Source organism: Schistocerca nitens, chromosome 3 (assembly GCF_023898315.1).
Source record: "Schistocerca nitens isolate TAMUIC-IGC-003100 chromosome 3, iqSchNite1.1, whole genome shotgun sequence".
In the NCBI taxonomy this organism is placed as follows: domain Eukaryota; kingdom Metazoa; phylum Arthropoda; class Insecta; order Orthoptera; family Acrididae; genus Schistocerca; species Schistocerca nitens.
The window spans coordinates 313,804,482-313,821,042 of NC_064616.1; the positions used below are offsets into that span (position 1 = coordinate 313,804,482).

Genomic DNA, 16,561 nt, shown 5'->3' on the forward strand with positions numbered 1-16,561 from the left:
CTTGATTGATAATCTGTTTATGGGCCCCATGAATTACAATGGCGTGGAAACACAAGCCATAGTAAAAGGTATGTCTGATCATGATCGTCAAATCACAATGTGTAAACTCGCCAGAAAGAAAAGTGTAAATGGCCACATGCTTCGTAAACATGTTATAATAATAAATAGGGAATCTACCAATCACTTAAAAAAGAGTTTACACTTTTAACAATGGGAGGAAGCACATGAGGCAGACACAGAAAATCAGAAATTCAATTCATCCCTGGACGTAATTGCCAAACATTTTGAAATCTACTTCTTCCAAACAGAGGTTAAAATGAAATCATCCTGTTATTGAAAAAAGGAGTTGGTAACAGCTGGCATCAAAATATCATGTGCTAAAAAGAGAGACCTGTATGCAGAGCAAAAGATGACCACTAACCTGGAAGCTGCACTAGAGAAAAAAGAAAGTACTCTAAAATTCTAACATGTGGAATCAGGAAGGACAAACAAATGCCTCATGCAGAAAAAATTAGGAAATCTAACAATAAAGTAATAACCATATGGAACATCATAAAAAGTGAGACAAGTAAGAACATAAAATCTCAACAAGTGGAGACTCCACTATCCTCTGGCAGTGGCTCACACAGCAACAATCAAAAAGCTGAAGCCTCAGATTGTAATAGCTTTTTTCTCACAGTAGCTGAAACAACAGGGAGCCATAATAAAAAATCTCCGAAGGAGCTACAGAGCTACTAAAACATATGCAAATCACACCAAATATAGCACTTTATTTCAAAAGCACAACTCCTAAACGAACTGAATAAAATCATAAAACCTCTGGATGTTCTGGATATGATGGAATATCAAACAGGACTTTAAAATCATGTGGGGACTTATTCAGTCACATATTATGCTATTTATGTAACCAGTGAATGAAAACTGAGACATTTCCAGATAGACTGAAACATGGAATAGGTTTGTCCATCCATAAAAGTGGGGCAACCAATATACTATCCAATTGTCGACTCATCTCTTTGCTGTCAGTGTTCTCAAAAAGTGTTTTAGAGACAGTAGAATGTGATAGGGCTTATGATACAAAATGGCTCCTAACTTCTGCATAGTTTGAATTTCATAAGAGATGCCCCACACAGAGAGCTATATTTAGCATAGCAGATGAAACTGTAGGTGAATTAAATCCCTGAAGGTACCCAATGGGGATCTTCTGTAACACTTCCTGTGCACCACAGCTCCATCAGCAAACAGCCACAGATTGCTACATATATAAATGAACTGATCGATATGGTGAGCAGCAGTCTGTGAGTCTTTGCTGATGATGCTGTGGAGAATGGGAAGTGTCATCAATGAGTGACTGTAGGAGGATACAGAATGGATCAGTAAAAGTTTCTAGTTGAGTTGAATAATGGCAACTTGCTCTAAATATAACAAAATAAATGTTAATACAGACAACTAGGGAAAAAAGTCCTATAATGTTCAAATACAGCATTACTAGTGTGCTGCTTGACACAATGACATTGATTAAGTATATAAGTTTAACACTGAAAAACAATATGAAATGGTACAAGCATGATAGGACAGTTTCAAAGCAGGTGGTTGGTCAACATTGGTTTACTAGAAGAATTTTAGGAAAGTGTGGTTTCTTGAGTACTGGTTGCATGTTAGGAGTTCCTGCCAGCTTGGATTAAATGAAGACATTGAAGCAATTCATAGGTGGGCACCTAGATTTGTCATTGGCAGTTTCAGTCACAAAGTGAGTATTATGGAGATGCTTCATGAGTCCAAATGGGAATCCCTGGAGAGAAGATAATGTTCTTTTTGCAAAGCACTACTGAAGAAATTTAAACAACCAGCATTTGAAGTTGGCTGTAGAGTAATGCTACAGCCACCACTGTACAATTCTCGTGAGCATCACAAAGACAAGATAAGAGAAATTTGGGTTTGTGCAGAGGCATAGAGGTAGTGGTTTTTCCCTTGTTCTGTTTTGTGAGTGATACAGGAAGAGAAATTACTAGCAGTGGTACAATTCTCCGCCATGCATCTTTTGGTGGCTTGGACAGTATGTATGTCGATGCACATGAAGAGGAATGTACCATAATCCTGTATATACTGCTGCTACATGGATCAGAAAGACAAACTCTAACTAATTCCTGCATGTGGGTCTTTGAGCAGTGATTCTACCCTTGGTGCACACCCAAATGGTGCAGTAAGAATCCCTGATACTAGCCACAATTAGGAATATGCAGAGTACAGATGTAGATGTATATGTATATAAAGTACTTAGCATTTGTGAAAGCAGCAGACAATTTGCCAATATTCTGTGCAACCCTCACATGCTTGTGTCAATGACAGTCATGGCTCAAAGTAAACACAGTGGGTTGCAGGGTCAGCAGTAGTGTCATGGTCACTGTAGGAGAATTGTCATGGTGGTAGCTGTCTCCAACTTTAATGACATTATTATTCACCATGATATTGTCAAACATCAAAGTTTGACCAAATATGGTAATATTTGTTTCATGTAGCTTAAGGAATAACAAAGAAAAAAAATCTCCTAGGGCTGCTGAAACAATTTACACTAGCTCATATAAGTCACTGAAAGATCACAAAAATAACAACGAAGCAAACACATATGAATGAAATGTAATGAAATCCAGCAAATGCGACATAGCAAAAAAGCACCCACAATCTAAAATCAACATAAGGGTAACCTCTGAATTTCGTTTTCATCTGAAAGTGTGAGCATGTGATCCCCTCTCTGATTTTGTGAAGACATACTCTTTTATGTACCAGTAACTCCTGTCTTCATGTATCTCCCTGTAATTCTTAGTTTTATGCTAGCTATTACCATGGATTTAAACACGTTTTTTTTTTCTTTCTTTTTTTCTTCCCCCCCCCCCCCCCCAAATGTACAGGGGTGAAGACTGTTGGGTAACAAAAATTGGTGAAACTTAGTGTGCTATTTTGTTATTATGACAGGCTGAGTTTTAAAAAAGTCTAGCAGTATTTTTGATAAATATTTATCTAATTTAATATTACTCCCAACAGGTCACTGAATTAATTACAACACTTATATCACAGAATTTTGCACTGTTATGATGTGTCCTGACATAAAGTTGAAACCATTCAATAGAGATGTAGTTTCATGTGTTACATAGTTCTCTAAATGATTACTCAAGTGGCAAGTTCTTTCAAATGGACATGACTGATTATCTTACCCATCTACATACAATTCTAGTCTGTTCTTCTTTTTTTTACTGCCTTTTCACTGAGGTAATGCTAACTATAAACTACCTTTCTTTCTGTGGTTATGTTCCTCAGGTAATATGTAAACATAGAGAATATTTGAAGAACCAGTAAATAGGCTTACTTACTAATATAAAAGGCTGATAAATGACTTACTGCACTGGAGACTGTATCTGATACAATCCGGATACCTCCTTCATCGTCCCTTTTCTGTACTGGCCCTCCACAGCAGGTACATCTTGTACAGCAGCTGCTTTTCTTTCATTATACGGTCGAAGGACCAGAATGCTAGAAACACACATTGGCCTAAAACCACTGGGTCTCAACTGTCCATATTTATTTAATTATTTATTTATATTTATTCATCCAGGGATCATTTCACAATGACATCTGTACTGTCAAGTTTATACAATGAAAATCAGTTCGCAAAACACACAAACACACAGAACATATAAATATGCTTTATGAGGGTGGGAAAGATGATCAGCTGTGGCCTTAATGAAGGAAACATCCTTGTATTTGCCTGAAGACATTTAGGAGAACCTGTGTCAACTGAAATCAGGATGACTGGACAGAGCATAGAGCATTTTGCCAAATGTGAGGATACAGCAGCACAGCCTCATTCAGCTGGATGCTGTCACACAATATGTTTTGGTTTACACACAACTTGATTCAGGTAACCTACCATATGAAACAGAAATGTGGATACAGCTACAACATCTCCACTAAGCTGTGACTGTGTGACTTTCTTTATTTTACCATGATATACCCATATGAATAATTTGTGTACATGTGCAAGTGCATGTGTGTGTGTGTGTGTGTGTGTGTGTGTGTGTGTGCGTGTGTGTGTGTGTGTGCGCCTGATTTTTTGATTTATATTATTTTACTGCAATTGAGAATGTGTACTACACAAATATAAGGGGTATCATTAAGTGTTTTTCATGACTATTCAGTGATGGCTGTTAGTGTGTTCTGTACGTATGTAAAATATATGTTGATGAATGGTAAGTGAGAATAAAATATAAGCTTCCCATGATATGACTGAGAAGATATTGTTGTCATTATTTTTATGAATCATGTAGATGTAGAATTTGTTTGCTACTATGCAGAATAGGTAATGTGTAAAGTGGTATGAGGGAATGGCAACTCATCACCCAAATAGCTCCAGCTCTATTAATGAATACATTATTTTTATTTGCAAGTGCTTTTTTAAATAACAATTATTTCTTAGTGCTGGATAGTAGACTTGGTGCTAATTTGGCTAGATTTGTATGTCCAATGAACTGAAACTGTCCTGAGCTAGAACACTGAAGTTCTCACAGCAGGGTCAGTTCTGGTGCAGTGTAGCAAGAAAACAGACAACAGGATGTTATGAAAGTGCATTAAAGAACTGAAGAACAATTTAAGTGGTTGTGGCAAAAGTGCTCATTGAAAATTTGCATTGAAATAATTGACAGAAACATCTGTTCTGTGATGAAATCAAGCGATGGAAACTCCAGGTTGGAATTTTGATCATATAAAGAAAATATACATTGCTACTCACTGTAAAACTGACACTCTGAGTTACAGATAACAAAAAGACACATCATCTTCCCGTGTAAGCATTCATCAGGAAACGAAACAAACACACATTCATTAACAGAAGTAAGCAAACCTTGTTTACATACAACCACTGCCTCCAGGAGCTTTTATCGTGATGCTCAAGATGGCAGACATATGTGCGTGAAGTGTACTTGGTTTTGTGAATGAATGAATGCGTGTGTCTCTGGTTTTTCTTTTCTAATGAAGGCATTGGTCAAAAGTAAATGTGTAAGTGCCTTTTTGTTGTGCCTGTCTGCATGCAATGAGTCATCTTCACAGTGAGTAGCATTGTATTTTCTCCATATGTTATTCCTGCGATGAGTACTTTATGACTGGAATTCACACTCTTCTCATGGGTTTTCTTTATAAAGGTGAACATTTCAGTGAAAAATTTATTTTGTTGAGGTGGAATTCCTATCAATGATATAATTATTATAAAAGCCTTTATGTATTACATTGACTTCTCTATTTTAATAAAGTATGTTTGAAGTTGCTATCCTTATTTAGTTGTATTTCTCCAAATCTATTTCTCTGCAAAAAGCTGAAAACTAATTTTAGTCACAGTTTAATTTCAACTTACCACATTGTGGTAAGCAGTATGGATCATTACACAGCAATAACATGCATGTCACTATAACAACATCTTACTGGGTGACAGCAATGAAAGTTACACCATTTGAGGAGTTGTCATTCAATAAAAACATAGTGAAGCCACACATGGAGCTTAGGGAATTCACACTTTCTCTACAAACATTGCTCCAAACCTACATATGAGATTATGATGATGCGAACCTCCTGAAGGATTAGGTACACTTATTCCTGAAAAATTCTACATGGTCTTAAAATGCTTTGGAAGCATTTCTTTCTAAAGATAAAGCTATGTCTGCTGACTGTGTCAGGTCATTTAGTACTGACTGACTGCAAAGTCATCCCCTGCCAGTGTTGTCCCTCAGATGCAGTACAAACGGGCATTGGATCAGCATACTATTCTTCCAGCCTTTTAAATCTTCCCAGACCTTGGAGCTACTACTTCTCACTCAAGTAAATACCCAAGTCGCATTAAAAAGCTGGGTACACTATGTTCCAGCACTCCCACCTGGCTAAAAGTACAGGTTTTACAGGGAACAAGTTCTCAACATATGAGGCATACTGAAAAATTAGCTTTGGAGGCAGACAAATATTTATTTCTACTTTAGAGGAGATGAATGAGTTGCACACATTTCGTTTTTCAAAGGAAAGTGCTGGTGATTTCTGATAATGAATTAGGCTGCCAATGTTTATAAAAACCAATTCTTTCTTGTGTCTTTCTGGTGAAATTTCTAACTACTAAAGGTTTATTTTGTCAATAGATATTTGTGAAAGAAGATCTCTAGCTTACTGATACTGCTTAATAGAAATAGTTTCAGATTTAAGATTATAAGAGAGACTTCAATCTAGATGTGTCAATATTACTCCAATTCAGTAGAAAACACACATAATGCTCAATAACTAGCTTTAGTTTTGTACAGCACTGAGTAAGACTTACTCTCCTCTCTTTAGTTTTGTCATGTATTCAGTTGAAGGCTTGCTAATTGGTTTCATGTTGATGCTGGATGCAGTCATGGGGCAGGCTGCTTCTCTGCTGGTCAACGTAATTCCTCTCATTGCCTCATGTTCTGGGAACCTAGAAGCATGAAGTAGACGGTGAAATATGACAATGACTGTATCCAACTGAATAACAGTTTTCTGTCACTATTATATTACAACAGTGCAGAACAAGTAAGCTTGTTGCATGGTTAATGTAATGGTCTCTGCTCACATGATTGTTTGGTTGACCTCTTTGCATCCTCAGGACGGTTGTGTTACCATCTTCTGATGCTAGAATTTATGGCAAACTTTATCTGCTAATTACCACAAGTTGTGAAGCCTTCCTCAGATCTAGTCTTGTCAACTGACTCCGTACAAGAGTGCAGTTATGTTTTATTCAATGTGATTAATCATAAAATCATGTTCAGATGTGAGCAAAATATTTCAGCTCCTGAAACATTCTTACCTTTAAGGATTTCTTTCCACACATACGTACTATGTATTAAAACTATTTATTCTTTTCCACTTTTATTGCACTATATATCTGGAATTGTTTTGAGTCACTAGCAATTCTCTGATTAATGTGGTATTTTTCTTTAATTTAAAGTAATGTGGGAACTTAAAGATCTTTATCAAGTGTAAATTTCTATTGCTTGCTCAGCTGGTGTGTCATTGTCTTATCACACAGTTACCAGGTTTTTTTATATCTCTTACGTTATTGTGAAGAAATTTTTTAGTTATAAATTTCTTTATCTGTTAGCCACTGGAAGTATAACTCGATGTTTTATTAGGAACTAGAGGGAAGTGAAGAGGATTTTTATCTCTTGTAACAATTCTACTACCAATAAGCGATTTGTGAGAAAACACAAAGCCAAAGAAAATGTAGTGACAGAAACAAAACAGCAAAACTTCAGTATTTAACTAGAAAAAGGCATTTCAGCGAATTTATTGGAGTATCCTCCTGAGGATCTAGTTTGTTAGTGCAGATGTAAAAGAAAGGGAATTTGTAAGTCAGTTGTACCAAAGACAATAAAGTAGCAATGTCAAAACAAGTGAGTATTAGAAAATAGGTGTTAGGTAAAACTGTCTTCTGTCACTAAGACTTTTCAATATTTGTACTGAGAAACTATTGAATAAACCATTTATAAAATCAAGAGACAAAATAATAGGAGAAGAAAACATAACTATAATGAAGTACATATATGAAGAAATAGTCTTGACAAAATCAGGGGAAGAACTACAATTTCAGAGGAATAGGGGTGAAAAGAGTATTGAATATGTACAACTGAGGGAAAAACAAAAGAGATGACCTTTGGCATATATGAATTCCAGTTCAAACATGACTGGAAGGGAACACCTTTCAACAAATAAAATGGTTTAGTTATTTAGGACAACTGGTGATAGAAAACAAAAACTGTTCATAGGAAATAAAAGGCAAAACATTTATAGGTCAAAGAGCAAAGGTATCTTGACAGGAACAAATTTAGAAAAGTAGATACTAGAAGGACTACGAAAGAGATTCACCAAGATCTATGTTTAGAATATATCATAGTGAATCACTGACAGCCATAAAGTAAGAAGTAAACTACTTGGAAAACCTAGATATGCTCTTTGTAAGAAAACTGTTTAATGTAAAAGGGTGTGGCAGAATGAGGTATGAAGAACTACTTATAAGAACAGCAGGATGAAAAGAAACTAGTGGAAATACAGATAACGAGGAAAACATCACCAATGGGACATACACAGTGAAAAAATTTGCGTGTTACAAAGAGTCATCAAATGAAAATTGAAGGAAGAGAGATAGGTAGAGAGAAAGAGAGACAGAGAGAGAGAGAGAGAGAGAGAGAGAGACAGACAGACAGACAGACAGACAGACAGACAGAGATGTGGAATGCTGGATAAGGTTAAAAATATATGATGTTATCAACAGAGTCAACAACTAGGACGGGAAGAGTAAACTGGAAAGTTCACAGTATCTCTCATAATAAAAGGAATTAGTAGTACCAGATGGCACATATTCTGTGTGTATGCAGAGATGAGACTTTAGTGATACATAGGGCCCAACACTTCAATTACCAACAAAAGAAAACATGGATTATGTCCAATTAGTGTACTTTTATGCTCTTCCCAAACTAATTATATATTTATATACAGAGATGACCATAAAACAACGTATGCAAAACTGGCTGCTTCAAATTTGAAACATGGAAATTTTTGTGTTATGGCTCCATCTGGTCTAGAAGAAAGACACTGTGACTGGGTTATCAGAAGATGCCTCAACCAGGGTGATGCAAGGCAACTCAGTAACAGGGCCAAGTAAGCGTCTTGCATAAGGAGCTATATTCAGACTATGCTGACACTGCAGATGTTACTGCCCAAGGCTTCAGAACAGTGAAACTGCTACACTATTAGGGAAGATCAGAGCTACCATTCCAGAAACATAGACAGTCTGAATTCATATAAACATTACCCAGTTCAGACAGGCAGCATCAATTGGCATCACGAAGCAGCTACAAGATAATCATGATGAAAGATATAATTAAGAAATCAGTTATCAAGTTGCTACTGCCAGTCACTATCATTACTAGATGTTGGTTTGCTGTCAGTAAAAAGTATGAATGCTTCTGACTTGGTAAATTCCAGCTGGTGGCCTTCCTGCTGGCTAATTTCTATCTCTTGTCACATGCTTGGTTTGGGGTTTCGTGTTGCATGGCTTCCCCAGATAGCTGCCATACCTTCTGCCATCAAACTCTGCTGCTCTTTTGTGCTCTGTGTGGAAAAACTCTGCTGCAGTTTCATACCATGTGTCAGCAAATTGTGCTGCTGTGTGAGGCACCAAGCAGGAGAACTCTGTCACTGATCGTCAACCTGTATGGTATACAGTCTTCTCCAGCTGCATATGCCATCCTGCCTTGGCTCTGTACAACACACATAGTATGATCTGCTGACTGCTACACCAGGGGTGACACTGCATGCCTATGACATGAGGCCTCCTGTTGACTTCAGTGTGCTATACTGACTGTGACCAGCCTGCAACTTTGGGGTGCTGATCACCACTTGGTAACACCATAACTCATGTATTTTGCAACATGGTAAGTGTTAATAAGAAACTTCGTCTTTTATGGCTTGGTGTTAGACAACCACCCGATACCTAACCACCTCACTACTGCAACAATGTCATGGTTGGAGAGGAGAAGGCTGTCCTGACAACTAGCAACCTGTTCCCACCACCCACCACAGATATCATACACACACAATTTCTGCAATACCAAGGTGTAAGCATACACATACTATACAATAACTAAAAGACAACAGTAACTATAATACTTATGTGCTGACTGAAATCAAATGTAATTACAGTGTGGGACGCATGGAATGGCATAAGTATAAGTCTAAAGATGCTCAGAATGTATTAATTCATTTTAATTTTCATTTTACAGTTTGTAATTGGAATTGTTTTTACAGTGCACAAAAGAATGTCGCTAAGTGCTCTCTTACCTCTTTCTATTATATGGTATTGTTTTCTTAATTTAAACTTAGTAATGTCCTACATTTGCATGTACATGATATTTTATAAACATAAATAATGATTTTCCTTGTAGGTAAGATAATATGATTCTGTCAAAGAAAATAGTGGTTACTGATGCCACTTTTGTAAGTACTACACACTATGTTACCAAATCAGAGACTGAGTCAGTAAATCATGCATAATAATTTTTGTACAAACGTTGTGAAAGTCATGAGATACCTTAAGACACATCATTTGTTAAAAGGCAATAAAAATGAAAAAAGCCTTAAAATTACAGGACATCATTGGGATCCAGATGTTCATTGCATTGAAATGACACGAAGAAACTGATCTCAATATAATAGAGGGAATCATTCCACGTGGGAAAAATATATCTAAAAACAAAGATGATGTGACTTACCGAACGAAAGCGCTGGCAGGTCGATAGACACACAAACAAACACAAACACACACACAAAATTCAAGCTTTCGCAACAAACTGTTGCCTCATCAGGAAAGAGGGAAGGAGAGGGAAAGACGAAAGGATGTGGGTTTTAAGGGAGAGGGTAAGTAGTCATTCCAATCCCGGGAGCGGAAAGACTTACCTTAGGGGGAAAAAAGGACGGGTATACACTCGCACACACACACATATCCATCCACACATATACAGACACAAGCAGACATCTCACATTCCCTTAAAACCAACATCCTTTCGTCTTTCCCTCTCCTTCCCTCTTTCCTGATGAGGCAACAGTTTGTTGCGAAAGCTTGAATTTTGTGTGTGTGTTTGTGTTTGTTTGTGTGTCTATCGACCTACCAGTGCTTTCATTCGGTAAGTCACATCATCTTTGTTTTTAGAAGAAACTGATCTCTTTTACACTGTTTATTTGCCTGCACTGTCTACCATTTGTAACAGACTTGTATTTGAGAGGACGTGTGTGCCAGTCCACAATAGTTCAGTTGGGTTTCGGTTCCCTGTAGAATCCAACCCCATCCCTTTTGAAAACTGAAATTCATAGGTTTCATATTGTAATTGAAGTTGGCAGTCTCTAAATGAGCTAGAAGACTAAAAAAACTCTATTCCAGAAGTGCAAATTTTCACCATATCTCATTAAGAAAGCAGTGTAAGCCACGCCTCAGTAGCATTCAAGAGACCAGGAAGAAGAATCAAATAGATATGTTGTCAGTAGTTACGTCATTCCTTAAAAAAAAGAAAAAGGAAGGATCAAAGGGGGTTAAGTTCGATGTGAGTGACCTTTCCAACATCAGAGACTTCTGTGGGAAAGGTTAGTGACAATATACAGTGAAAAGCAAGGACTGGTGTCATTGTGAGAAATATTACGTATAGGCCATACCTAACAAACTATATGAAAACAATTCAATGAACTTAGGCGCCTGATATTTTCTTCTTCACCTGAATAAATCGGCAATGGCTGAGTATTGCACCTCTGCTCACTACTCTATTAACTATGAACATTTTCAAAAACTGTCCACCATAGTAATTTCTCTTGTGAATCTGGATCTCATCATAATTTGACTGACTGAAGAGTTGATGCTTAAGCATTATTGATCTGCAACTTCCATATTCAGTTTTATTTTTAATTACAGTTATCACATTTTATTGGTGACTTCCTTGTTTAATAATATTTCCATCTTACGGACCAACACTACAGTGAGCTCAGCAGACAATGGAAGGATCTTTATGACAATGATTGTATGAATTATAGCTGAACTCTCAGGAGAAATAGGTTGATACATTACAAAAGATGTAATTGCAAACATTGTTTTACTGACTGTCACAAATCTAACACAAGCAGTGCATTTGTCCTTGTACTGTGTCTACCTATGACGTGCACAGTCACTGAGATTGCTGTTTCTGCTGCCATGCAATCTGAAATACTAGAAGTATACATTAACATGAAATGAAATGGTCATATTTATTTCTGTTGCATGCTGGTATGGATATAGGGGTAAGTGTTTATTCAGGTGCTATTCCCTAGAGTTATCCATTCAAAAAATTCTGGAATACTTAAAGATAATTCTACTCTGGTTCAGCGTGTCTGAGGAAGATACCAACCTCAATGATAACCGTGGTTCTGAAACCATAGGCCCATTAGGGTGAACCAGAACTCCACTGACAAACTTTTGTATGCTCTTCAGTGATACCAGCTGTATATTTTGGTATTGGGGATCCATGGTTAATGGCAGCTTGTTACAGAGTTATTGCATTTTGTTTCATTTCTTGCTGCAATTAGCTTAGTTATCATTATTGCACTGACTATAGTGGACAACAGTGCAAATATGAAAAGCCTGTGTGTCTTGTTTTGATTTGGCCACGGTACCCGCTGTTGACAGCAGTAATTCGCTCCTTACCACACTGTCCTAAGTTTGCCTTCAGTACTGCACAATTCGGCCTAGGATTTTGTTTTTCAGCAGTTTCAGTTGTGAATTAATGGCAATACACAGCAGTATTAAGGCTAGGTATACCGATGAATAGTTGGACAATCTGCACTTGGTTTACAAATTCACTGAATACAATGTAAAACAAGCATAATGAAGCTGTGATAACAGAATAGATGGTACATCTTGTGATTGTTGTATAGTCTGAGTTGTGTGATGTAAATTTTGATTACTGCATATAACAGACTTCTTCACTATTCTGAAGGTATTTGCATAGACACAAGGGTAACTGTATTAACATATCAAATAAATTACATTATTACTTTGTAATGACCCTCCAGATGCTATGACACCATTATACTAACATATTTAAAAAGTAACCCTGAACAATCTCTGAAAGCTTATCAGTTTTGGTTCAGGTGACTATGTGAAAAGGTGTCCGATATGAATATGGCCACACGACAGGAGTTAACAGACTTAGAATGCTTAATAGTAGTTGGAGAATTTGGGAATTCGTTATTCCAAGATCCACAGTGTGAACAGTTGCTGAGAATTCTACATTTCAGGCACTATCTCTCGCCTGGAATCACCCAGTAGTCAAGTGCCTTCACAAAATATCTAAGAAATTTTGGATATTTGTGGGAAGGTCTTATGAGACCAAACTGTTGAGGTCAACTGTCCCTAGGCTTACACACTACTACTTAACCTACCTTAAACTAGCATACGCTAAGGGCATCCCACACACCCATGACCGACGGAGGACTCGAACCTCTGATGGGGGAGATTCGCGCGAACTGTGACAAAGTGCCTAAAACTGAACGGCTACCACGTGCAGTGGTGATGTTTGCACAGAGATGTCAGCACTAACAGACAAGCAACACTGGCTAAAATAACCACAAATATTGATCTGGGATGTATGACAATTGTACCCATTAGGACAGTGCAGTGAAATTTGGCATTAATGGTCTATGGTAGCCGACAACCCATGTGAGTGCCTTTGCTAACAGTGTGACATCAGCTACAGTGCCTCTCATGGTCTTGTGATGATATCAATTGGACCCTAGATGACTGGAAAACTGTGCCTTGGTCAGATGAATCACAATTTCAGTTGATAGGAGCTGATGACAGGTTTCAAGTGTGGCCCAGACAACATTAAGCCAAAGAATCAAGTTGACAATGAGGCACTGTGAAAGTTGGTGGTGGCTCCACAATGGTGTGGGCTGACCAAATCATTACTGACTGGAAATGGTTATTTACAGCTACTTGGAGTTCAACAGCTAGAATTTGATCTTACAGAACCTTAGATGAATAACAATCAGATTGTACTATGAGGCAATTTTTTGCCCACAAAACTTCGAATGCGAACATTTTACTTCGAATATGAACTTTCCACGTGTTCTGCGTGATCAAAAATGACCAACACAATGTGCTCAAACACCAGTGATTATGTTTACGGGTTTCCCAAATGCCAGTGTGAACTTTCAACCCAAATCAGTGGTGGTACAAATCGAGCCGGATGCTCAAGATGGGAAATTTCATGTTTATCCCAGAACTCTGCATTTTGCACCAGCTCCCCTACACCCCCCCCCCCCTCCCCCATTACCAGTGTCTGCTTTATGAGTGTTTCCGATGGCACACACCGTTCCTGCCACATCTACCTCGGGTGTTCCACTAATATTAGGTGATTTTAACAATTTTAATGTGCCTTTTGGGGAGAGGCCCAGAAGTTGTACTCCATCGTTCTCTGCATATCGGTCAACTATGGTGGACTCTACATGCCGGTCCATTCTATGCCTGTTGGTAATACTCCACCAAACACACGATTCATTGATTTCTCGACAAAGGTCAAGTCAGCCGCGCCTACTGTGCTGCGTGCCACTGACAGTGTCGAAATCTGGTGCACCGCTACTGCACCTGAGCCATTTACGCTGCAGAACTATGGACAGGGAGTGACAGTTTCTGATAAACAGTTATGTCAAGACTTCCCCATCCATTAGCCAAAGCTACCACCCCTTTGCAAGGACCACCCACACACATGGTTTGCCTTGTTTGACCACGTTCTGCAGCTACACAGTGTCACCGATGACAATTCGAAGTTCCTTTGCTTACTATGTCACCTCCATGATGAATTGGACCTGATCTGTGATACTTTGGCTTTGCTCCCACTACGGACAAATATGCGTTTGCCCAACGTACCATCCTCGAGCGACTATCCACATCAACAGAGAAAGCTATCCGGCTCATCAGTCACAGGTTGCTGGGTTCCAGATCCCCGTTGCAATTCTGGTGTCTTCTCCGCACAATGATAGACACACATTACATGCCGGACGTTAAACTTTGGTTCATCTGGTTGCTCAAACGTCCTGTGGAAGTTCAAATTCAACTTCGCCATGTTACTTCAGCCCCACTAGACGCCAAACTGAAGATTGCAGACCAGGTTTATAACATTCTGCCCGCCTCGCAAACGCCCCCAGGCGGCCCTCAGGCCTCAGGGATTGGCACACCTGTGCGGCAGCTTCCATCGTGTGGCACAGAGTGCACACGACTCGCTCGGTGCATGTGCTCGGACCCAATGCCGCCCAGCAGCCACCTCCATAACTCCTCTCCTATCAGCACTACTGCAATGCCGCCATTGGCGGAACCTACAAACAAGACCCTCTCCACTGTCACTTGAACTCAGCCAGCACAATGTATGATGCCACATGCCGTCCCAGTTGGTGTTATTTCCATTCTCGCCATGGTGATGCGGCTAAGAAATGCTGTTCTCCATTAGCGTTCCCAAACTAATAACGTGACCCAATTCAGGTGCTCCGGGCTGCATAGCACTGCACAGATGCCTATCACTTAATACTTCTACACCTCATGCACCAGGACACTTGTACGTGAAAGACGCAGTGTCTTGCCTTTCATTTCTAGTCAACACAGGGGCCGAGGTTAGTGTGATACCTTTGTCTGCAGGTATTAAATTCGAGTGTCAGCCTTGCCCCCCACTTCGAGCCACAAATAAGTCCCTGATCCAATCTCATGGAATAATTAATTTAAGCCTTAAACTGCAGGACATTAACACCCCCTTACAGTGGACTTTTGTTATCGTGGAGGTGGATGAACCATGCTCATGGCAGATTTTCTCTTAGCCCACGCACTGTCACCCAACCTACAACAAGGTACTAACCTTTAATTCGATAGACTGTACCACTGGTTCAGGTGCCTCTTCCCTGCCATCCGAGAGCACCACTCTATTGCGTGAGCTAGATGAAACTGCTGTTAAAGTGCTCTCTCTTAGATCACACAACAACAAACTTCAGGACAGCAATGACGCCCTCCGCTTACGCATCGCCACCATGCAAGCCAAGCTCATGGACCCTTGTGAGCAGCTCATCCAGCTGTCACACACGGCCATGCCCCCAAACCCCTCACAAACTTTCTCGCATCTGCCGCCGACGCTGCATGACGTTTCCATTGCCGGACAGAAGCTGTGCCCGCGACACTACCAAGTACCCCACCGAACTTTACGACAAGGACTACTGGTGGATCACTGACACTGCTGCTGACCCGCTGGCCTGGGACCCACAAGCGTGTACATTACAGGTTAGTCATAGTGCACTGTGTGCAGGTTCATCACCCCATCGATGTTCGCGATCAACAACGGTACTGCCCACAGATTCGCTACCACAGAAGACCCATTGGTATATGCAAAGGCTAGGAGTTTAAATCCAGAAAAACTTAAACACCCCAAAGCTATTATTTGGTAACTTTCAGATAGTAAGACTATTTGCCTTCTTCTTGTAGTTGGTCGTCACACATTCATTTGGCGCCCAAGAAAGGTGACACATTCCGCCTCTGCTGTGACTATCGGGCGCTTAACAACAGAACAATTCTAGATAATTATTCCATCCCAAATATTCAAGACTTTGCTTCCCAAATGCATGGGGCACAAATTTTCAGTGTAATTGACTGTCACAAGGCGTATCACCAACTGCCAATGGCACCGGAGGACAGTGAAAAAACCGCTATCTTCACCCTGTTCGGGTTGTTTGAGTATTTGTTTATACCGTTCAGCCTTAAAAATGCTGCACAGATGTGGCAATTGTTCATTGACTCATTGGGTGGAAAACTGGACTTTGCATATGCCTACCTGGATGTCTTGTTAATTTTTCTTCCTCGCTTGAGGAACATGAACTGCATTTAAATACAGTGTTCCAAATATTAAAAGCAAATGGTGTTGCAGTGAACAATGCTAAGTCACAACTCTGCCGACTAGTGTCA

General features: G+C 39.3%; 1 protein-coding gene across 2 annotated transcripts in view; it reads right to left on the reverse strand.

The window, feature by feature from the left end:
• The window catches only part of LOC126249581 (uncharacterized), a 147,251-nt gene that overhangs the window by 88,040 nt on the left and 42,650 nt on the right, over positions 1 to 16,561 (reverse strand). For both annotated transcript variants that reach the window (XM_049951247.1, XM_049951246.1), the window contains 2 exons: positions 6,347 to 6,484; positions 3,397 to 3,528 (listed from right to left, as the gene is read on the reverse strand). In XM_049951247.1, the coding sequence (XP_049807204.1) occupies positions 3,397 to 3,528; positions 6,347 to 6,484 (270 nt within the window). The remainder of the gene's footprint in view (positions 1 to 3,396; positions 3,529 to 6,346; positions 6,485 to 16,561) is intronic.